General features: G+C 41.7%; 1 protein-coding gene across 1 annotated transcript in view; it reads left to right on the top strand.

Moving 5' to 3' along the window:
- Positions 1–19,791, top strand: part of PXDC1 (PX domain containing 1) — a 37,292-nt gene extending 17,501 nt beyond the window's left edge. The window contains exons 3-6 of the mRNA XM_010000970.1: positions 5,976–6,110; positions 6,391–6,508; positions 13,756–13,867; positions 19,648–19,791. Of these exons, the coding sequence (XP_009999272.1) occupies positions 5,976–6,110; positions 6,391–6,508; positions 13,756–13,867; positions 19,648–19,765 (483 nt within the window). The 3' untranslated portion in view covers positions 19,766–19,791. The remainder of the gene's footprint in view (positions 1–5,975; positions 6,111–6,390; positions 6,509–13,755; positions 13,868–19,647) is intronic.
- The last annotated feature ends 2,750 nt before the right edge of the window (positions 19,792–22,541 follow it).

Below are 22,541 nucleotides of genomic sequence, written 5' to 3'. Positions count from 1 at the left end.
CTGAAGCCCTACAGTCTCATGAGGGGAGAGAGCAGAGTAGCAGTCTTTGGTGCAAGAGAGTTTATGTGTCTTCCCTAAGGATTTGAAATCCCTAACTGCTGCCCAAGGGCTTGTGCAGAGAGAGAAGGATCGGCTCAAGATCTGAATCTATAGGCCTTAAATCTCTCTTGGAGTGTGGGTTAGTAGAACACAGTTATGGTTTCTCCCTGGATTTATTTGCCACTCCTTTTTTCACTTTGACATCTATTCTGCAGTCTTCCCACAGGGGATGGAGAGAGGATTAGGTGAGGAGGGCTCAATGCCATGTATATTTTAGCATGTACTTGAAGATTAAAATACAGCATTTAGGAGTATCACTGTTCCCCCTAACACTCATCCTCAGAATGTACACCTTGGCTTCTGCTCTTGCTGAGCCTTCTATACATACTGAACTGATTCTGAGAAAGTTGAAGATCTCTTGGAAATTCTTTGTTCCTCTCCTGACCACAAGCCTGAAGTGGAGTCCTTCAAATTAGAGAAACAGGGTTTGCCCACAGTTTGAGATCACCTAGCGACTTGTACATAGCAACACATCTACAGTAGAACAGACTTTTCTCTGTGTTATCATTGAGGGGTGGCATATGAGACATACTTCACTTAGGCGTGAACTCTCTGTTGCTTGGAAGACACTGGAGAACTGGTAAGACAATGTGCTCTCTTGGACATAGACCATCAGGACTGCTTTGTGATTTCATTACAAGCCACGAAGCTCATGCTGCAATTCCTCTCCAGCTTTGTTTGGTAGAAATGTGTTACCTACGGTTGTCAGAATATCAGTAGTTGCAGATTTGGTGGCTCACAGGGCAGCAGCAGGACAGGCCTACCAAGGCCTGTGTGTTGACATCAGGAGTTGGCTCTGTGTTCCTTCTCCTTCTCTGCTGAGATCGTTTCCTGCTTGTTTGCAGCTCTGGGCCCCTCTCCCACGCCGTGAGCCAGTGTGCCAGGTACACAGCTGCTTGCTTGCTCTTTCAGCCTCCTGCAGCTGCTCCAGCACCAGGGTCCCAAAGCAGGAAAGATGTTGCAGGCCTCTAGTGCTGTTTGTGCCATATTTTTTTCCAGAGATGTGTTGATATACGTAAAGTTGCTGCGTACACGTGGTCTCAAACTCTGGGCACATCCTTTTCACCCAGTCTTAAGGACTCTGCTTGGGGCTTTTGGTCAGGAAAGGGGCAGAGAAGATGTCAAAGGGATTGTCTCCTCCTTCCTTAAAATGAGGTTGCTGACTACAGGTGTCATGTGCACAGCAGAACCGTGCTGAAAGCAAATATCCCATGTCCTGGTTAGTGCCACCCTGGGTTAGGCAGTGTGCCTGTGTCATCCCTCCTGTCACCCAGCATGTGGGCTCCCTGTGCGCGAGATGAATCAATCTCAGTGGCATTTGGCAACAGATTGTATGGTAAAAAAGGAGCCAGTGGGGCTCCAGTTTACCTCAAGCCCTATAAACATATGTGTTTATAAACATAGGTGTTTACAGCATTTAAATCACTTGAAATGATAGTTAATTGTCCCAGTGCAGTATGGCTAACAAGACAGAGAGCAAAGTTTTCCTGGGAGGAGTATGTGCATGTTTTCCATTAGTAGTCAGACAGAGGCCAGGGCAGAGGAAAAGGCATGAGAACAGCTTTTAACCATGACCTCATGAAGAGATTTCCGAGCTCTGAGCTCAGCTCTGTTGCATGATTGAACAAGTGGAAGAAAGCACAACTGATTCCAGGCTACTGGTTGCTTTATTGGTATCTTATTTTTATTTTATAGCAAACTTCCTGAATTAGGGTTCCTGGGGTATAAAAGCCCCAGATGGAAAAATAGGCACATATTTTTGGTTTGTGGGCAGAGAGACAACAGTCTCAGGACAAGTTGTAGCTGCTGTACAGATGTTGCATATATGGCCTGTGAGTCCCGTGCACTCCAGATGCATCCAGCCTGTGGTGCATTGGTGTCAGGGTTAATGGATGGTGGAGGTGCTGGGCTTTGTCTGCAGAGTCAACCTCATACCTGTGTAGACATTTTCAGGATCTGGAGTCTCTGGTTTGGTTTTGTGGAGGTTTTTTTGTTCAGTTTTGTTTGTTTTTCTTTTTGTTTATTTCTGCCTTGTCAAAGCTTCCAAACAGGAAAAAGACAACTGGCAGGGAAGAAATCTCAACAAAGTGAAGAACAGAGATGGAAAGCTTGGATGGAGTTCTGCAGACCTTCTTTGCACAGATCCTGATTCCTGCTCAAACTCAGGCTACTTGCATGAATAAGTAGTGCCTGGGTGAGAAAGGAGTTTGAATCAGGCATCCTAACCTGCAGTCTCTTCTGCTCAGTCTGGGGTTTCCTGAGGTGAAGCCTTGAAAAGCAGTTCAAGGTATTCCTGGCTTCTCACCTAATTGTGCTGGCAAGGCAAAGGCAGCCTGGTGCTGTGGTGTGGGAGAGGAAATGAGCTGCAGGGAAGGGTAAGAGCACCTTAAACCAGCGTTGCCACTAGTGACTTCACTATGTGAGACCACAGCATTTTTCATGCACGTATGTGCTGTGGTTGATGACAGCAACCAGTTAGTGAATGCTGAAAGGAAGCAAAAGAAGGGAGTGGGGCCTCTGCTCCTCTGGCTGCATGGGCAGGCAGTGCTTTGCTATAGTCAGCGTGGCTGTCAACTTGTGAGCAATGCCTTGGGCTGTGGGATCATAGGCTACGCCTAACTGAAATCCACAAGGGCATCTGTTAAGTCTTAAAACCAGAGACTTGTAGAATTAAGATAAATGAGGGCCTTACAAACTTTGTGGCTATTGCAGAAGAAATTACAGGGCTCTCTCTCTCTCTATATATATAGCCAGTCAAGTGGTTTCTGTGTATTTGGACTGCAGACATATGAGAAGGAAGGCTTCAGCCCAGCCAAACTGAATTCCCTGCACAGGGGATTCATGTAAGGTCAGCAGCTTTACAGCCCAAAACTGTGCCTCTGTAATCATTAAGGACACATATAGGAAGCTGCCCAGGCAGATGTATCACCCACTTTCCTTCCCACACTGTCTGATTTTAGGTTTTGATATTACTAAAAGCTTCAGTAAGGAACAGTTTTTATCGTGTCAGATGTTACAAGTTGTCTGTGCCAGTTTCCAACTAGGAGTGTGGGTTTTCAAGGCTGGTGCCTTTCCGAGAGCTGGAAGGAGGAATAATATACCAGGGCTGGAATTTCCTGGTGAATTGGAAGAAGCTGTAAAACCTCCCACTGGGGGATCTGTGACAGTGCAACAGACTGACAGCCTTGTCCGGCTTCCCTTGCAGAAGCATAAAAAGGCCATGTGAAGCTGCAGATGCTTTCCCTGATTACTAATGAGAGAAAATCCTAATTCCTTGGCTGGTTTTCCTCACAGGACAAATGCTCAGTGTTCTTGGTGTGGTGTATTTTTCTTTTAAACTAGATTTTTGAAATCTTGAGTACTGGGAATCTCAGAAGCTCCAGGAAAAAAAAATAGTCTTCTCTCCTTTTCCAGCCACAATTCTTAGTAGAGATATATTGCACATGAAAGTGATATTTCCCCATGGAAATAATTCTCAGATATAAAATTAATTACAAATTTCAAATCTCTCAAAACAAAGCTTTTTTAAGTGTACTCTGGAAATGAAAAATATCCTGAAGAGAAAATACTGAACTGAATTAACAGACTCATTCTTCCCCATAGCCTCCTCTCCTCCTCCTCTCCCCTCCCCTCCCCTCCCCTTCCCTTCCCTTCCCTTCCCTTCCCTTTCTTTCCTTTTTCCCCCCTGCTCTGCATATCTTCATTTGTTTGACAGTATCCCTCTTGCTGGTAAAATACTAGTTTTGACAATAAATTCTTATTTAGGAAAGGATCAAAGGTCCAGGGCAGGTAAAATACTAGTTTTGACAATAAATTCTTATTTAGGAAAGGATCAAAGGTCCAGAGCAGAGTTGAGAGAGAGCAGTTGAATGCCAAATCCCAGGTGGGCCAGCAGTGAAGTGTTTGCTTGCAAGATGGGAGCCACAGTCAGGCAGCCTCTGCTCTGAATGTGTCAGTATTTATGTAGACTGGAGCAAGGGCAGCAGGAGATGTGGAGGCATCCCATGGTAGCTGGCACCATGGTGGCTAGCTCTGTTTTCTCTGATGTGGGCTGTGGCACATGGGTGGGTGTCTGAGCTGTGGGGCTGTTGGCATTTATTTTTTTTAGGGAAGATGAAAACACTTTTTTTGAAAGGTTTGAACTTCATTCAGATGTGGGATGGGAACATACTTGTGGAGGGGTGAAGCAGATCCACCCAGGCCTGCTCACACCCAGTAGTTAGGAAGATGAAGGGTGCTGGTCTGCAGTTCAGGTCTGTAATGTCGAGCACTACCCAGGTAATACACAGTCTGTGGACCCATGCAGATGAGTTAATTCATGTTTGCAGCCTTTCAGAGAATTTCCATGCAAAACTACCCAACTATAGTGTACACCAGTCAAAACAGGACACACAGCTGCCTTCCTTCTATGCCTGCTGGTGTGCTCTGCTCTTCTGTCAGAGGAGGGAACGAGCTGTAGTGGGGCGAGTTGGTAGCAATGCTGACAACAACAGGCAAAATGAGGGGCAACAGAAAGGCTTATGCAACCAGGCTACTTTTGTGAGACAACCATCAAGTAAACCTGGTTGCTCTGGAGACAATCTTTGTTTTATTTAGAACTGCAACTGGAGGAGAGCTGATAGCTTCAAAGGCACACTTGTATCTGGGAAGTTTGTATCGGATCACATCTCCTTGATAACAAACACCAGTGACTGGTGCAGACTGAAACATTTTGTGGATGCTGTCCCCATACTGAGCATGTTTGACACCTCTTTCTGTACATTTGCCTTTTGAATAGGGAGCTGGAGATGCACTGAAGTGTTTAGCACTTACAATTTTAGCATATTGAAGTGTTTTCTCATAGACTTTTGCAGAATTTTAATTTTGATTTTTATTTAAGTGTGTTTGATTTACTGGGTCTCTTTTTTTTTTTCCCCCACAGTGAAGCTTCTTAAATTTAATACTCTCTTATGTGTTTCATTTTCCTATGTGTATTCCATTCCTTGGAAAAGCTTCCTAAATGTAGAGGTGAAATAATGATTGATTTAGAAAAAGCAGGTTACAAAAGTCAGAACAGACCTGCTAGAGGGATGCAAGATTTTGGGGTTTACTTCTCCTCATACTCCCTGTGCATGCATATAACCTGTGTTATATTTCCCTGAGTCTACTAAAGGAGAGCAAAGTTAGAGATGTCCTGCAAGTTATACATACAAGACACAGTATTACAGTTGAAGATCCAGAGCAATTCAAAATTAGAAGCATTGTAATGCGTCGTTCTGGACACCAGACAGCAACATTTCCATTTTAATTCCTCCTGCAGCACTTGGATAATTCAGTGATTAAAATAATAAAATTTAAAAAATCCAAAAAGATGGTTTACACTTGAAGAACATGATACTGTGAAATCTTCCTTGGGCTGCTGCCTGGGACTTACATTCAGAGGAAAACACAAGACTGCCCTCAAAGCTTTTGTTTAGTTTGTGTTTAGTATTTTCTTCTTATCTGTGAATTGTGGTTTTTGCTTTCCTTAGGCTTTCTTTTACTTTTTAGTGACAGGAAGAAGAAAAAAAAAAAGAAAAAAAAAGATGAATTATGGCTCTTGGAAGCAAAAAACAGGCTGTTTGATTACCACTGCTGGGAATGTTATGTAGTGAATCTGTGGATGAGGGAGTAGGTGGTTCTACTTCTGCTCGTCTCACAACTCATCAATGTGATCATAAACAGCTGAATTTGTCTCAGGCTTGTAACTCTGCTTGTAACCACACCCACTTCAGCTTGGAGTACATGCTTAATCATTAGTGCAGGCTAAAAGACGTTTCTGGGAGGTGTGATGTTTGAGGTTGTTCTATGTTTTGAGCTTCTGCTTCTGGCTGCTGAAGTGTGTGTATACATGAAAGTGTGCTTTTGTCTATGCTCACAATCTGTTTACTTTGTTTCCAGGGCTCATCACAATAAAAGAAGCCCATGATATAGAAGCCAGGCTTAATGAAGTGGAAAAGCTTCTGAAGACTATTATAAACATGCCCTGGAAGGTGAGTAAGCCAAGTTCCACCTTTAGCCCAGCTTGACTGGGCTGGCAAACACTCTCATGCAGATTAGGAAGTGATGGGCTTTGCCAGACTCTAAAAGAAGCACCGATTTCTGAAGTATCTTGGAGAAGGGCTGAGTGCCAGAACTGTGTAATGATGTCTCCAGGCTGTTGCTTGTAATAAGTCATTCTGTTGTACTACAAAGGAGTACTACAAAGGGAGAAGAGGGACAAAGCAAATTACTGGTAAAGAATGGACGTCTGTTTCTTTTTCTCTTTTTAAGTATTCAAGATCTGAAGTTGTCCTTACGTTCTTTGAGAGATCTCCTTTGGACCAAGTTCTAAAAAATGACAATGTCCATAAAATTCAGCCAAGCTTTCAAAGTCCAGTTAAGATATCAGGTAAGAGTTGTTAACTTCCTACAGTTGACACAAGAATTACAGAATGAAATTACTTTATTTTCCACTCCCCTTATTCTCTCTCTACTGGCAATTCAAAAGATAGTTCTCCACAGTCTACTTTATAATATAGAACATATTGATGTGCTATGCAACATGCATTTGGGCAATGAAGTGGCAACTGAAATCAAAGGCTGATAAATGCAAAGAAATGGATGGGAAGAAAATGCAGTCCTCACTGTCATCACATATGATAGTGCTTAGGAAGGAGACTTTTGAGGCTGTTGATACAGTTCTGTGAAAATGTAAGCTCAGTGCCAAGCAGTGGTATTATTACAGAAGGAGGGGGAGAACAAAAGAAAGGAGCACCACCCCATCTTGTATACAGTGTGCACAATTCCATCTCAGAAAGGTTATAATAGAATTTAAAGGCATATAAAGGACAAGAATTCAAATTGAACAGCTTCTCTGAGAAAAAAATCAAATCAAGGAGAATACTTCAACTTTGAGAAGAGATGATAGAGTGGGGAATATGATGGAAGTCTCCAAAGCTGTGAATAGAAGGAGGTCAATTACCCTGTGCTTCTCATGAAACAAGAACTATAGGTTATCCAATAATGCTGACAGACAACAGACTTTAAAGAAACAAAATAAAGGTTATAACAATGTTTTGTTTCCATATGGAGAACAGTTAAAGAGTAGACCTCATTGTCATAGGATATGGTGCAACTGAAAGCATAAATGACTTCAAAAAGGAGTTAGACAAGCAAGTGGAGAAAAAATACATTGAGACCTGTCACAAGCTGCTAGACTGCAGATTGCTAGTGGGTAAGATGGAGAGCAATATTACTCTATCCTTGTCTGTTCTTTCAGCCTTTGTTCTCTTCATCTGCTACTGACCATTGTTAAAATGTTTGGGGCCTTTTGGTATGCCTGGTTTTGTATTTCTATACTGAGAAGTTGTGTCAGCCTAATGACAACTGCTGGGTTTGTGTTACCAGAAGAGTTTATTTCAGAAAGTGAAAGAGAAGTGAAATATTACATAGTCTTTGAAGGTGCATAAAGTCTTTAGTGTGAACCTGGTATCAGTTTTCTTAGTGACTAGCAGTATATGGGCTAATGGCCCATCAGAGTGTCAGCACACTGCAGGTGTAAACAATGCAGAATATGGTTTACAGAACCATCTTAAGGATCAATCGTACACACAGGGTAGACTTTCTGTAATTGATCCTGAGCTCTGGTTCTAAGCAAATTAGTCCTCTGTTAAATAAATATTATTTTAATTAAATGGCAAATTGTTTATGAGCCCACCAGGAACCCCTTAGAAATGTACTTTGTAATACAGGGCTTCGGTGAGAAGTGTAGTCATGCCAGGGTGGTTGCTGTCAGGAATACCTTGCTCTTTTTGCAAACAGGCAAATACCAAGAATAGGTGTATTTGGAATGGCATTGGTTTGAAACTGCAGTGTTGCTCTGGTTTGGGGCTTTTTGCTGTTTGGAAAGGTTGCATGTAATTTTTGTGAGGGTGTGTACCCCCTTAGGGCACACATACTCTTGTGTGTGTGAGACTATGTCACCTGGTGGGTACAACAGAGGGATGGTCCAGATGAACATAAAGTCAGAGTGAGGGTGCCTGGCTGATGGACAGAGGCTGGCAGCAAAGGGAACCCTCCTGTCAGCGTCTGTGTAGAGAGGCTGTGGAAACCATGTTAGCTGAATAATACGATGTTTTGTTTTAATTCTAAATTAATTTTAGAGATGAGTCATACCTAGTTAATTGGAGGGAGATTTTCCTACCTATGCAGCTATTCAAAAGCTATTCATGTGGTAATTAGTTTTATCAGTTGATTGCTGCGAAGAATCTAAGAGCATAGGTGGAAATTTGATGATAATTGGTATTTACCTTGGGAGAATGTTGCACACTGGAAACTGTTCCAGTAGATGGCAGCAAATGTTAACTTCTGAAGCAGCTCGTAGGGCCGTGAAATGCTCTCTTTGGTCATGCCAAGGACAGTAGGAAAACACGGGTAAGGCATTCGTTTTAGTCCTAGTGCAGCTTTTTACGTGGCTTGCAGACTTAGAAAAGCGAGCAAAAATGTTTTGTATTCTTTGAAAACAAACAACCCTGTCCCCCACATGGTCCAGTTCAGAGTGGCAGCTGATGGGGAAGACAGGACAGGCCAACCTCTTACATGAAAGCTGAATTTGAATTTATGGTGTAAATCTTATTCTACAGTACAGTGTTGGTTCAAGATGAGTCCGGAATGAAGTGTGATTCTGCTGGGGTTCAGTGTTTTTACCACCCCCAAACTTATTCTGCTAAAGTCAGTAACAGTAAAATACAGACTGAAAAGTCAAATATGACTTACTCAAGAAAAATATGGAATTACATTCTGCCTTTACCTTAATGTAGGAACATGTAAAGATACACTTAAAAAATTATCTCTCTTCATTCTCTTCTCTCCTCTCCTGCTCATTACTTGAGCTGTAGGTATAGTTGAAATCGGTCTGTTTGAGGATTCCTTGTACCTATGTTTTGTGCCTACCATGTTTTCTGTGAAAGAGTAATTTCCTTTTGTGAAGGAGGTCAATTACCCTGTGCTTCTCATGAAACAAGAACTATAGGTTATCCAATAATGCTGACAGACAACAGACTTTAAAGAAACAAAATAAAGGTTATAACAATGTTTTGTTTCCATATGGAGAACAGTTAAAGAGTAGACCTCATTGTCATAGGATATGGTGCAACTGAAAGCATAAATGACTTCAAAAAGGAGTTAGACAAGCAAGTGGAGAAAAAATACATTGAGACCTGTCACAAGCTGCTAGACTGCAGATTGCTAGTGGGTAAGATGGAGAGCAATATTACTCTATCCTTGTCTGTTCTTTCAGCCTTTGTTCTCTTCATCTGCTACTGACCATTGTTAAAATGTTTGGGGCCTTTTGGTATGCCTGGTTTTGTATTTCTATACTGAGAAGTTGTGTCAGCCTAATGACAACTGCTGGGTTTGTGTTACCAGAAGAGTTTGTTTCAGAAAGTGAAAGAGAAGTGAAATATTACATAGTCTTTGAAGGTGCATAAAGTCTTTAGTGTGAACCTGGTATCAGTTTTCTTAGTGACTAGCAGTATATGGGCTAATGGCCCATCAGAGTGTCAGCACACTGCAGGTGTAAACAATGCAGAATATGGTTTACAGAACCATCTTAAGGATCAATCGTACACACAGGGTAGACTTTCTGTAATTGATCCTGAGCTCTGGTTCTAAGCAAATTAGTCCTCTGTTAAATAAATATTATTTTAATTAAATGGCAAATTGTTTATGAGCCCACCAGGAACCCCTTAGAAATGTACTTTGTGATACAGGGCTTCGGTGAGAAGTGTAGTCATGCCAGGGTGGTTGCTGTCAGGAATACCTTGCTCTTTTTGCAAACAGGCAAATACCAAGAATAGGTGTATTTGGAATGGCATTGGTTTGAAACTGCAGTGTTGCTCTGGTTTGGGGCTTTTTGCTGTTTGGAAAGGTTGCATGTAATTTTTGTGAGGGTGTGTACCCCCTTAGGGCACACATACTCTTGTGTGTGTGAGACTATGTCACCTGGTGGGTACAACAGAGGGATGGTCCAGATGAACATAAAGTCAGAGTGAGGGTGCCTGGCTGATGGACAGAGGCTGGCAGCAAAGGGAACCCTCCTGTCAGCGTCTGTGTAGAGAGGCTGTGGAAACCATGTTAGCTGAATAATACGATGTTTTGTTTTAATTCTAAATTAATTTTAGAGATGAGTCATACCTAGTTAATTGGAGGGAGATTTTCCTACCTATGCAGCTATTCAAAAGCTATTCATGTGGTAATTAGTTTTATCAGTTGATTGCTGCGAAGAATCTAAGAGCATAGGTGGAAATTTGATGATAATTGGTATTTACCTTGGGAGAATGTTGCACACTGGAAACTGTTCCAGTAGATGGCAGCAAATGTTAACTTCTGAAGCAGCTCGTAGGGCCGTGAAATGCTCTAACTCTTTGGTCATGCCAAGGACAGTAGGAAAACACGGGTAAGGCATTCGTTTTAGTCCTAGTGCAGCTTTTTACGTGGCTTGCAGACTTAGAAAAGCGAGCAAAAATGTTTTGTATTCTTTGAAAACAAACAACCCTGTCCCCCACATGGTCCAGTTCAGAGTGGCAGCTGATGGGGAAGACAGGACAGGCCAACCTCTTACATGAAAGCTGAATTTGAATTTATGGTGTAAATCTTATTCTACAGTACAGTGTTGGTTCAAGATGAGTCCGGAATGAAGTGTGATTCTGCTGGGGTTCAGTGTTTTTACCACCCCCAAACTTATTCTGCTAAAGTCAGTAACAGTAAAATACAGACTGAAAAGTCAAATATGACTTACTCAAGAAAAATATGGAATTACATTCTGCCTTTACCTTAATGTAGGAACATGTAAAGATACACTTAAAAAATTATCTCTCTTCATTCTCTTCTCTCCTCTCCTGCTCATTACTTGAGCTGTAGGTATAGTTGAAATCGGTCTGTTTGAGGATTCCTTGTACCTATGTTTTGTGCCTACCATGTTTTCTGTGAAAGAGTAATTTCCTTTTGTTTGTGCTGATAAGGCAAGTATGTAATACAAAGTCCTTGTACGTTGAGGCAAATATGAGGCTGCATATGAGCCAGCAGTGTGCCCAGTTGGCCAAGAAGGCCAAAGGCATCCTGGCTTGTATAAAAAATAGTGTGGTCAGCAGGACTAGGGAAGTGATTTTCCTCCTGTACTCGGCACTGGTGAGGCTGCACCTCAAATCCTGTGTTCAGTTCTGGGCCCACCCACTACAAGAAGGACATTGAGGTGCCAGAGGGAGTCCAGAAAAGGGCAGCAAAGCTGGTGAAGGGTCTGGAGCAGAAGACTTATGAGGAGCAGCTGAGGGAACTGGGGCTGTTTATAGTCTGGAGAAGAGGAGGCTGAAGGGAGACCTTATTGCTCTCTACAGCTACCTGAAGGGAGGGTGTAGTAAGGTGGGGGTTGGTTTCTTCTCCCATGTAACAAGCAACAGGACAAGAGGGAATGGCCTCAAGTTGTGTCAGGGGAGGTTTAGATTGGATATTAGAAGATGTGAGAAGTTTGGAAGGTATTTAAAAATATTATGTTGTGACTTACTTATAATTTATTTTAAAATATTTTTTATACTATAGATAGTATAAACTCAGTAAATTACTAATTTATTCTGTGTTGCTCCAACTTGGGGCAAGAGACTGCAGAAACTGTAGCCTTTATTTATACTTCATGTGATAATGAATATTGCACTGCAACAGTCTGCCTAGAGAAGTTGTGGGTGCTCCCTCCCTGTAAGTGTTTAAGGCCAGGTTGGACAGGGCTTTGAGGAACCTGGTCTAGTGGAAGCTGCCCTTGTCCAGGCAGGGAGTTTGGAAATAGATGATCTTTAAGATCCCTTCCAAGCGAAAACATTCTACGATTATAGAAGAAATGTCTTCACTGAAAGGGTAATTAAACACTGGAATGGGCTGCCCAAGGAGGTGGTTGAATCACCATTCCTGAAGGTGTTTAAAAGACATGTAGATGTGGTGCTTGGGAATGTGGTTTAGCACTGGGCTTAGTAGAATTTGGTTATGGTTGGACTTGAACATCTTAAAGGTCTTTTCCAACCAGAACAATTCTGTGATTCTGTGAAATCAGAAGTCATCCCGCTTAAGTCAGTGCTGATTTAAATGGTGATACATGTTTCCCGATGGCCCTAGCTTCATCTGAGATGGTGTGACCAGAAAGAATCCTTGACTTGACTAGTCTGCCTTTCCATGTAGCACATATGTAGATTAACTTCTCATTCACATCAAATACTATTATTTAATTATAAACTCTCCCTGTGGTAGGAAGTCAGTGGAATTAGGGGAATTTTAGCTATTCTGGTTTGGAGGCTTACTACACAGTGAGAAACAAATAAGTAGAGTTGAGTGCAACATAGAAGATGACATTGTTTTACATGCCTTAAGGATGGTGGATGAATTAACTTGGAAAGTCACTTTTTATTTTCTTCTTCCTGTCTTTTTTTTTTTTTTTTGGCTTAACTGGCTTAAGTCTGGGACTGTTTAGGAAAAATACAAATATGTTTTGGTAGTGGGAAGGCTGCAATAGATAGATGGGCTGCCATTCTGCTAAGGGTGACAAGAAATTTGCCACTGGCAATAACAAGACTGAAACTGGGCCTTGCTTCAAATGTTTCGTATAATGAATTGATTACATGAATGAAATTGTTTAGGCACTGGCAGTTGGCAGATGTAAGAAGCTAAGAAACCAGCTCTTCTTTCCTGCTTTCATGTACAGATTTTCAATGTCGTACACATATCCTGGTTCATAACCATGTCAATTCACAGAATCACAGAATCACAAAATCGTGTTTGGAGTTGGACGGGACCTTGAAGATCATCAAGTTCCAACTCCCCTGCATGGGCAGGGACACCTCCCACTAGAACAGGCTGCTCAGAGCCCCACCCAACCTGCCCTTGAACACCTCCAGGGATGGAGCCCCCACAACATCTCTGGGCAGCCTGTTCCAGTGTCTCACTACCCTCACACTGAAGAATTTACGCCTGATCTCTAACCTAAATCTCTCTGAAAAGTTTACAACCATTACCCCTTGTCCTCTCACTGCAAGCCCCGGTGAAAAGTCCTTCCCCAGCTTTCCTGTAGCCCCTTCAGGTACTGAAAGGCCAATATGAGGTTCCCCCAGAACTTTCTCTTTTTCAGGCTGAAAAAATCCCAGCTCCCTCAGCTTGTCTTCATGAAGAGAGGTGCTCCAGCCCTCAGATCATTTTTGTGGCCCTTCTCTGGACACGTTCCAACAGGTCCACATCTTTCTTGTGCTGGGGGACACCAGAGCTAGATGTTCTAGGTGAGGTCTGGTTCACCAGGGCAGAGTGGAGGGGCAGAATCACCTCTCTTGATCTGCTGGCCACACTTCTCTTGATACATCCCAGGGTGGAGTTGGCATTCTGGGCTGCAACTGCACATTGGTGGCTCATGTCCAGGTTTTCATCCACTAGTACCCCCAGGCCCTTTTCCACAGAGCTGCTCTCAAGAGAGACCTCCCCCAGCCTGCATTCATATCTTGGGTTACCTCGGCCCAGGTGCAGGACCCTGTACTTGGCCTTGTTGAATTCCATATGACAGGCAGTTGTTTTCTGGCTTTTTGGTGGGGTGCTGGATTTTAATCTTGTTTTTCTTTTTTCTCCCAACAGAAATCATGCGATCGAATGGATTTTGTTTAGCCAACACTGAAACAATAGTCATTGACCACAGTATACCCAATGGAAAGGAGAAGCACCTGGATGTAGATTCAGCAGAACACTTGTAAGTAGGATTTGTGCATGAGTGATGGTGTAAAGTTTCAGATAAATTGTAGCTTTATTTCCTCTCCCCCTCCCAAGTCCCCCAAAGATGTTGTCTTCTTTCTAGGAGCAGGACTGGTACTGCTGTTAGCTAAAGATTACTGGGCCTAATTGCTCAGGCTTCACAGATCTTTTGATTAAAATCAGTAAAATGGCTGTGGGTGAGAATGATCAACCCCAAGGAACTCTTGTCTTCTGTGTATGAAAAGAGTTGTGGTTGTCACAGGGGTCCTGCCAGATAAGAACAGAGGAGTATTTTCTTTCTCTCATGACAGTGATGAGAGCTGGCTTGAGCCCAAATCTAGAAACTCAAACATCTTTACAAACAGAATATCCTAAGAAGGATATGCTTTATTTGGGAAGGAAAGCATGATCCTTAGGGGGGGAAACACACCCCTCACCTTAAGCAAAGGAAGCTGAGTACTTGTTCAAGTGCTCCCACACACTCGTACTTGGTGAAACGTGTATTTCATTAGGGAGAGGGAAGTTAGACTAGTCTTTCTCATAAATTCTTCCTCCTAATATGTGTAGTTACTCTGGGGCCAGAGACTTGTAAGCAGGAGGGCTTTTATGTAGGTCTTCTGTCAGTGTTTATATTGACATGTGGACATGGATGGAAATCTGTTCCTACAGATTTCTGTCATGGTAGGTGATTGATATTTCAGTGAGCTTCAGGTAATATAGTATTTAAATATTCTTAATGAGAAATATTGACCTACTTTTTTATTACAGCAGTCAAAATTCTGGAAACAGGGCACAAAAAGCCTTGTGGAGTCTCTGTATTTGAAATCAGTGCTATCTTGCATATGAAATGTGGTCATCGCTAGTCTGCAGAAAGGTTTAGAGCTTGACAGCATTTCTAGGGGCTGGAGTTTAGCTCTGGCTCCACTGTAGTCTCTTAAAGTCTTTCTATTATCTTATCACTCAGTGTTTTGAACTCTGACCTTGCTAACTGCATTTAAGCTTATAAGCTTGTATTACTGAGGCTGAAGTGAGACTGTCTGGAAATTAAAGTTGTCATAGTGGATCAATTTTAGCACTGAGAATGACAAAAAACCAGCAGCAAATTACCAAAGAGAACCTTTTCCTTCCTTATTGTTAGTATTTAAAAAAAATAAATTAAAATATAGTTTAAATTTTAAAAACATACTGCAGCCCAAGCAAAACTTACTGGTCTGGCATCAGAAGCTGTCATCATCTAAATGTTATCCCATTTAAGTCAGAGAGTAGAAAGGCCAGAAAAATATTAATAGGACAAAAACTGTGTGGTAGGCATGGTTTCCCAGAAATTGTGACAGAAGAAATAAATCACGATAACAGTCTGGCTCTGTCCATTTGTATTTTAACTTCCCTGAAGGAAGTTAAATCAGGAGTCAAGAAGTTAATACATTTCAAATTATTATTTTACTTGGTGCCCATCCTGTAGCTGTATTTGATGGCCAAGAAGTAATGGGTAGGAGGTAATGGCACTTGTGTAGCATGACTGTTTTGTAAAAATTGAACTCTTTTTAAAAGCCGAAGTTTTCTATACTCTTGTTTTAAATGTAGGTTGGTAGCCCAAAAAGGAAGCTTTAAAATCTTTCAAAAGCCTATGTGGTTCATTTTTGGTCTCTGTAAAACAGAATTTATGGAATGGATGTTTTCTTTCTTGAAATCATAATTACTTCCTTGTGGACTTGTATATCCTCAGGTGAGAACTTTTTCTTTTCAGCAACATCAAAGTCTATATGACTTGTAGGTTTTGGCTGCCACACTACTTGAATCAGGTTTTGCAAAGCAGACCTGTGGGTTTTTTTGAGAGAAGTACTTGCAGCTTCAGCAGGTAGTAATCATTCCCTGAGGTCCTGCTGCACAGATTAGCTGTTGTAGCCTGTAGTGCCACCTACCCAGTGAACTATGAGCTGAAAAGTCTCCTACTCATTGCAAATGAAGAAGCCATACCATTTTTACAAGTTGGAGTTGCTTACTGTGTTTTTTTCTGAAGTAGTTGCATTCTTCTTCCTTCATTTGCTTTCTACTTGCAGTTGGCACTACACCTCACCATTGCAAAATGTGGTGAACCCAGTGTGCTCAGCATCCACGTGGCATAAATATTCCTTTTATGTGAGCTTCTTTGAGTACTCTGCAGTCCTTCTGAAAGGTGGTAAATAAATGCATTCAAACATCTGTTTTGCTTTTGTTACAGAAGTACATTCCCTTGCCAGGATTCTTTGCACTTCTGTCTTTTGGGCCAGCAGCTGAGGCTGTGGCATCACACATGCTGCCTTTTTGGCAAATTCACTCCAGTATTAGATGTCCATTTTCAGAATGGTGCTGCAATTGTCGCAATCAACTTGTTGGTCCATGGGAGAGGCTTCTATGGGTGGCCATGCAAAAGCAGCACAGAGATAGTGAAGTGAAATACAGAATGTTTCCAGGAAAACAAAATCCTACAGGAAGATAAAGTGCTTCCACTGTGCTTTTTGGTCTTAGTGGGGAGGAGATCTGTTCAAGTACCGCTTGTGCGTAAGGTGTTGAGAGGAGTTGGGCTGTTGTCTCATGCTGTGTTTACACTTGAGGTTGCTCCTGTGGATTAATGAGCTTCTATGTACCTTGTTTCCCTCTTCTTCCTGGCAAATGTGAGCAGTAACTCTGATGGATTAGGAGAGGTTAAAAGTATGAAGAAGCTGTCTTATAGTACACAGAGTAGGCACTGGTGGAGGATGGTGTGTCTTTCAAGGTGCTTCTGGAAAAAATAGTGAGAGCATCAATTTGGGCATTTTTGTGTCTGCATGTCCACAGTAGTTTGCAGAGTTTGTTTTGGGAAAAAGACCTGTTGGTAATAGCATAAAAGTATTTTTACTTTTGGATGCCCTATACATCTGCTAGCTGCAGTTAAGAGTCCTGGCTTATTAGGTTTCGTTTTCTACAAGGACTCCAGAGCAGTGCTTTGCAGACTTCTGTGCCCACACTTCCCTTTTGGTGGCAAGGAAAGCTTTCTGTGTAACTACAGCATGTGAATGCCACTGCTTTGTACCTCACATGCTGCTTGTAGTACCTTATCAGTGAGGCTGAAGAAGCACAACATCTGTGGGGCCTTCCAGTTGTAATAATCTAGTTCTGTATAAATGACAAGAGAAGGAGAGCAGAATCCAAATAGCCTTCTCGACTTCTTGCTTCATTCTGTCTGCCCCACTGGTGTTTCATAATCTGTTGTTTCTGGATCACTAGCAGTCCATAAGACAGCACAACGTGATCTGTGGAGTGTTTGCAAGATACAAATTCATGTGTTCCCACACATGCAGACAAGCAAACAGCCTGGAGGGAGTAAAAGAATGAGGGTAATAAACATTCAAAGTTCAGTCTCATTTCAGTTTGGTTGTAAGTAAAGGACATAGCAACAGCACTGCTGGAGGAAAGCCATGAGCTTAAAAACTTCGCTTTAAAAAACTTAAAACTCTGCTTTAAAAACATTACAGTCCTCATCATTAAAAAGAGGTGAGAAGGACCAGTCAGGAGTGTGGAAAAGAAACAGACTTGTATCCATACATTGCAGTATGTATAGACTATGCTATCCAATAAACCATGATGCTTCTAAAGAAAGAGTTTTGGGCAGTGATGGCAGTGGAAGAGTCTCTGTTTCTTTGGGTCCTCTGAAATACATGACTCTTAGGGCTCTCCAGGGTGAAGTTGGAGGTATGTCTGCAGTTGCCTTACTTAGCTGAAGGATTTTAATTTGTTCATGTGTAGGTGAGATGCAATTTTAAACCAATTATTTTAAAGCTCCATGTTTATTTGCTATTCACGGAACGGAAGTATGACAGCCTAAAAAAATGTTGGAGACACATCCTATAGTCAGAGTTAGAATAGGATTTCTATTTCGATCCTGTACATTTTTTCAGTTTATATTTCCTTCTTTTTCCCAGAATTAGAAATGAATGCAAGTTCTTTCAAACTTGATTTGAGAAAAAGAAAACTTGATAGTTTTTCAATTCCCTTGTTTGACCTGAGAGGAGATTTAATCCTTGGCCTGCAGTGATCACCTAGGCTATCGGGGAAGAAGTGAAATGTTTTCTTAGCACAGAAATTCAAGCTTCCTTGGAACACGAACGTGTATCAGTGAGGGAAGTGTGGGTTTTAACAGGTTGATGACTTCTTGTTGAAAGTAGTTGTGATATAGTGGGTGATCCTTGCAAAAGTTCAGGTTATAACACAGGAGTTAGGAAGTGAGAAGGAAAGTACCAAAACAAGTTAAACTTGTTTTGGAATCTTTTTATATTCTGATGTTCTCTGCTTGTCAAAACCTAAATCCTGTGACATGGGGAGGTCAGTGAAGAACAGGAGGGAGGACACTATTTGTTTCCTATTTGTTTCCTATTTGTGTCAGACATTTGGCCTCATAGAAAAGCCAAACTCAGAGAAGGTACCTGTGAAGTGAAAGGGTGAGAGACCAAGTTCAGACGGGCAACAAAGGCTGTTTCCTTTCCATTCTTGTGTGGGAACTGAGGCATTTTTTGTTGCTGCCACATGCTGTGAGAACAAAATGGAAGGATGTGGACCTCAGCTGCATGATTCACTCTTCTGTCCTTCCTCACTAGTAGCTGTGAAAGTCAGGGAGGACAAGATTCACTTGCATGCACCATACTTCTCATTGGCCTGTTGTTTATTCATATGCACATGGGTATGGGGCAGAGGAGGTATGGGTGGGATCAGCTCTGACGACTTTCTGTGAAGATTTTCTCATGCCACAGTGAAAGCTCTTCTAGACTCATAAAAATCTTGTAGAGGTATCCAGAATTGCCTAACAAGAAAGGCTACATCCCAGGAAATCATTCATTCTTACTAGGAGGGGAGCCCTGGGGCCTGAAAACAAATTAACGTTTTTTATCTGCCTCATCTTAAATGCAGTGTGGTAACCAGGTGTCATGAGATATGAAGTTCAGGTATTATAAAGACAAGTGCTGTGAAGAGTCAGTGTCATACTAGAGAGGAGTCAAAAAGTCCCTTTTACTGAAGGCTGCTATCTGAAGAGCTGAGAACTTGCCCTCCTAGCATGCTGCACAGCTGGATTGTAGCACAGTTCTAAAAGGAAATAGCCATCCTGCTCTTCTGAAAGCAAGCTCTTCAGTACATTCATTTCCATAGATTATAAAAAAAACAGCTTTGTGGCTTATATAAGAACATGGAAAGCAATGGCTTCCTTTTACTTCTCAACTCTCTTTAGGTGAATGTGGAGTCTTGGTCTAAGAAAGGAGAGTAGGTGCCACTGCTTATGTCTCCAGTAAATTATGCTAGCATAATGATACATAGGCTGATGTCAGAAAAACTATAGCTTTGTGATTCCATGACAACTTCTAGTATGAGTTCAAATTTCAGGCTGCCAAGAGAGTGAGATACTGAAACACTGGAGAAAGAGTTGGAACTCTAGTAGATCTTTGTCTTTCAAACTGAGTTTCACAAAGCTGAAGCTGCAAACCAGCACTAGAAATATTACTACTGCAACACTGCTCTGGTGTGAAGCAAGTCCACATTTAGTCAGAAATTTAACTTGCAGTACCAGCAGAAGCATTCTTACCTGGAGGCCTTTTTCTGGGTAGTGCCCTCACAAATATCTTTTCTCAAAATTTCCAGGGATCAGCCTTCAGATATCCTAGCTTTCTCCTCCCTCAGTACTTCAAATTCCTTTGACTTTGATTTTCTAAATGAACATTAATGACTTTTAATGCCTTTTGTTGCTTTATTTATTGATTTATTTCTCCTTAGGTTTGAAAGTGTAAGTGACTTTACCTCAGAGCTAGAAGACAGTGATGATCCAACAGCTTATGTCACCAATCTGACATACTACCACCTGGTCCCATTTGAGACTGATATTCTGGACTGAGGCTGCTCAGTGACACAGTCAGCCAGCGTCCAGCCAACCTCTTCCTCCATGGGCTCTGTTGTGTCCGGCGTTGCGTCTCCATGAATAAATCCGTGCAGCCAAGACCAACCACAGAGAAGTTGCAGCATGTATGCCACAAAGCTGCTTTTGTAGCCTGGCCCTCTGTTGTGCGTTATGGAGACATCTTGTAAGGAGGTGACTGTTTCACTGCTGACAGACAACAAGCTCATTTTCCATGAAAGCAAGGCAGCAGAGGCCCCTTGGGGCTCAAGGAAATCTCTGCTATGTCTGTGGGAGCTGCCGCTCTGATGCAGCCCTGGGAAAGGCTGTCACCCATGCTCCTTGGCTTGCAGCACGAATTGAGGCTTCCTCTTTCAGGATACTGCCAGGAACTTCCCCAGATGGCGTGACCACACTTTTTATGCTGTGTAAGCAAGAAGGCAAGCAAACCAGCTGGATGCTGTCAGTTCCCTCTGCGGTTGCTTAGTATGAGGTCTTGTGGGTCACTTTTTGCTCAGCTACCAGATGACTGGTGCCTTACACAAGATGTCAGAAATACCATTGAGTGCCTCCAGGAAGCAGAACTCATGAGCTGACCGCTTTGCTTCTTTTAACCATGAGTTTTTATATAACTGCTGAAGAGGCAATTACTCTTTCCTGGAATACTGAAGCAGACAACAGCTGGCATTGCAGTGGACTGGGCATGATGTTTGGGTACCTGTAGAATTTCAGAGAGCTGGAAATCTGATGGAAAAGCTGAGCAGCTAAGAACAACCAGGGCCATGGCAGGCACTCTGATATGATTTATTTTTTTTTATGTGGACCAGCAAACATGAATGGTGCTTACAGTTGTTTACATCAGAGAGATATTTCCCTATGCATATTTCTCCCCAGAGGATGAGGAGGAACACAATGAGATTTTGTTGTGTTTGGACTGGAAAAGAATGATAAGCTACAGTGTGTATACAATGGTAGGAACAACACTCTCCACTGCCAGCCTGGCTCAAGGAGTCTTGTCTAGCTTTTCGAGATCTGCCTGCAGGGCCAGATGCAGGCTTCGTTGTCATGTAATGCCATGGATTTTGGTGGAGGTAGGACGGTGTGAGCATGAGTGCAATTGGGCCCTGCAGCCTCTTGACTACTGAGTGGTGCAATGTTAAAATCTCCTTGGGGTCTCTCACTCTTGTGGAGCAAATCCCAGCTCTCACTGTGGGTGCTTAACACTCGCTGATGTGGCCGGTCCTTGGTCCTTGAGGTCTTTGCCAACTGTTTGCGAACATGAATTTGAAAGGATGGAAGTGAGAAGGAATGCATTTTGGACTTGTTCCTTGATAAAGGGGCTTGCTTGGTCCTGATGAAGTTGATACAACTCCCTTCTGCAGACTTTTCATTTCTATTTACAAAATTTGCTAATGTAAATAATAAATTATTGAGAATCCTAATGCTTTTACACAGTATGTTTTTTGAATATATTTTAATGAAATAAAATACAACTCACATTCAGTACACTTCTGCAACTTAAACCAGCTGCTTCCTTTTTTCTTCTTTTTTTTTTAAAATTTATTCTTCTTTTTCCATTTGAGGATGATTTCCCAGCTTTGCCAAGTCCTTTTTCTAGTAGTTTTGGAAACATGCTGAGTTTTGGGAGTTCTTTCTGTGCTCCACATGTTACCCATACAGTAGGTAAAATGCATACCTGTGGGAAACCTCTCCACCTCACTGTTGATCTGGTGTCTAGGTGTATGTGGTTTAGTGGCACTAAACTTAGTGGAGAAATTCTGCATTTTCAAGGCCGTAAGTAAAATAGAATCTGGCAGTTATTCTTTTTAAAGATAAAGCATATTTTTAAATATTAAATTTCTGGAATAGAAAGGGTTACGTTCTCACCTGTGCAAAGGCTTTCTGAGCAGTCTCTTTAATTAGAACTGGTAAGGTTTGTTGTTTATTTACTTGTTTTGCTCGTATTAGTTTTAACTTTTCTGTCAGTGCTTTCACTTAATCACAATGGAGTAGAAATAACATCTAATAGACGTGTGCATTAGATTGGGAATTGGAATATTCTATTTAAATTCCTGGCTTGCTGTCAGCCTGCCATGTTGCCTCCCTGATTTTTCCTTGGGTAATAATATTTCAAAAAGCAACAAGTGTCATTGGATTTTGATGCTATATTGTCCCCTGATTAATTTGAATTTTCCTATGAATTTTAACCTCATGGTAACTACCTTTTTTAAAGCACTTTAAAATACATGTATTAAAACATAAATAGAAAAGCATTGCTAATTTTTAAAATGTACAACCACATTCCTCATATCAAAACCAACTAAGTGTCATGCACAGTAAAGTCCTCAGGGAAGAGGGAGTCCAATGCAAAGGAACTAATCAACAATCAGAAGTTGTGCTCATTTCACTTGGATTTTTCAAAAGCCTTTTTGATTAAGTATTTTTCAGATATGGTGTGATTTATTTTTCTTACTGAACAAAGGAATGCAAATGATCATGTGTATTACTCTGTTCATAGAGTCAATTTGAAAACCATTCTGTGGTTAAATCACAGGATTTCTCAGGATTGTGTGTCTACAACTGAGAGAGGTTCAGAGTATGAATTATGCATAAGGTTGGTTCACAAGTACAGATACCTTACTGTTGATCAAAAATAAATCTTAGTTTGAACACATGATAGAAAAGGAGCAAAGAGAATGTTTTTCTTTTCCTTTTCAACCAGCTATAATTACAGACCAGTAACATCATGGAAGAAGATAATCTAAACTCATTGTCC

This window comes from Chaetura pelagica, unplaced genomic scaffold, assembly GCF_000747805.2.
Source record: "Chaetura pelagica isolate M959 unplaced genomic scaffold, ChaPel_1.0 scaffold104, whole genome shotgun sequence".
Taxonomy (NCBI): domain Eukaryota; kingdom Metazoa; phylum Chordata; class Aves; order Apodiformes; family Apodidae; genus Chaetura; species Chaetura pelagica.
The sequence above is the reverse complement of the archived record's forward strand: the minus strand, read 5'-3'. Positions and strand labels throughout refer to the sequence as shown.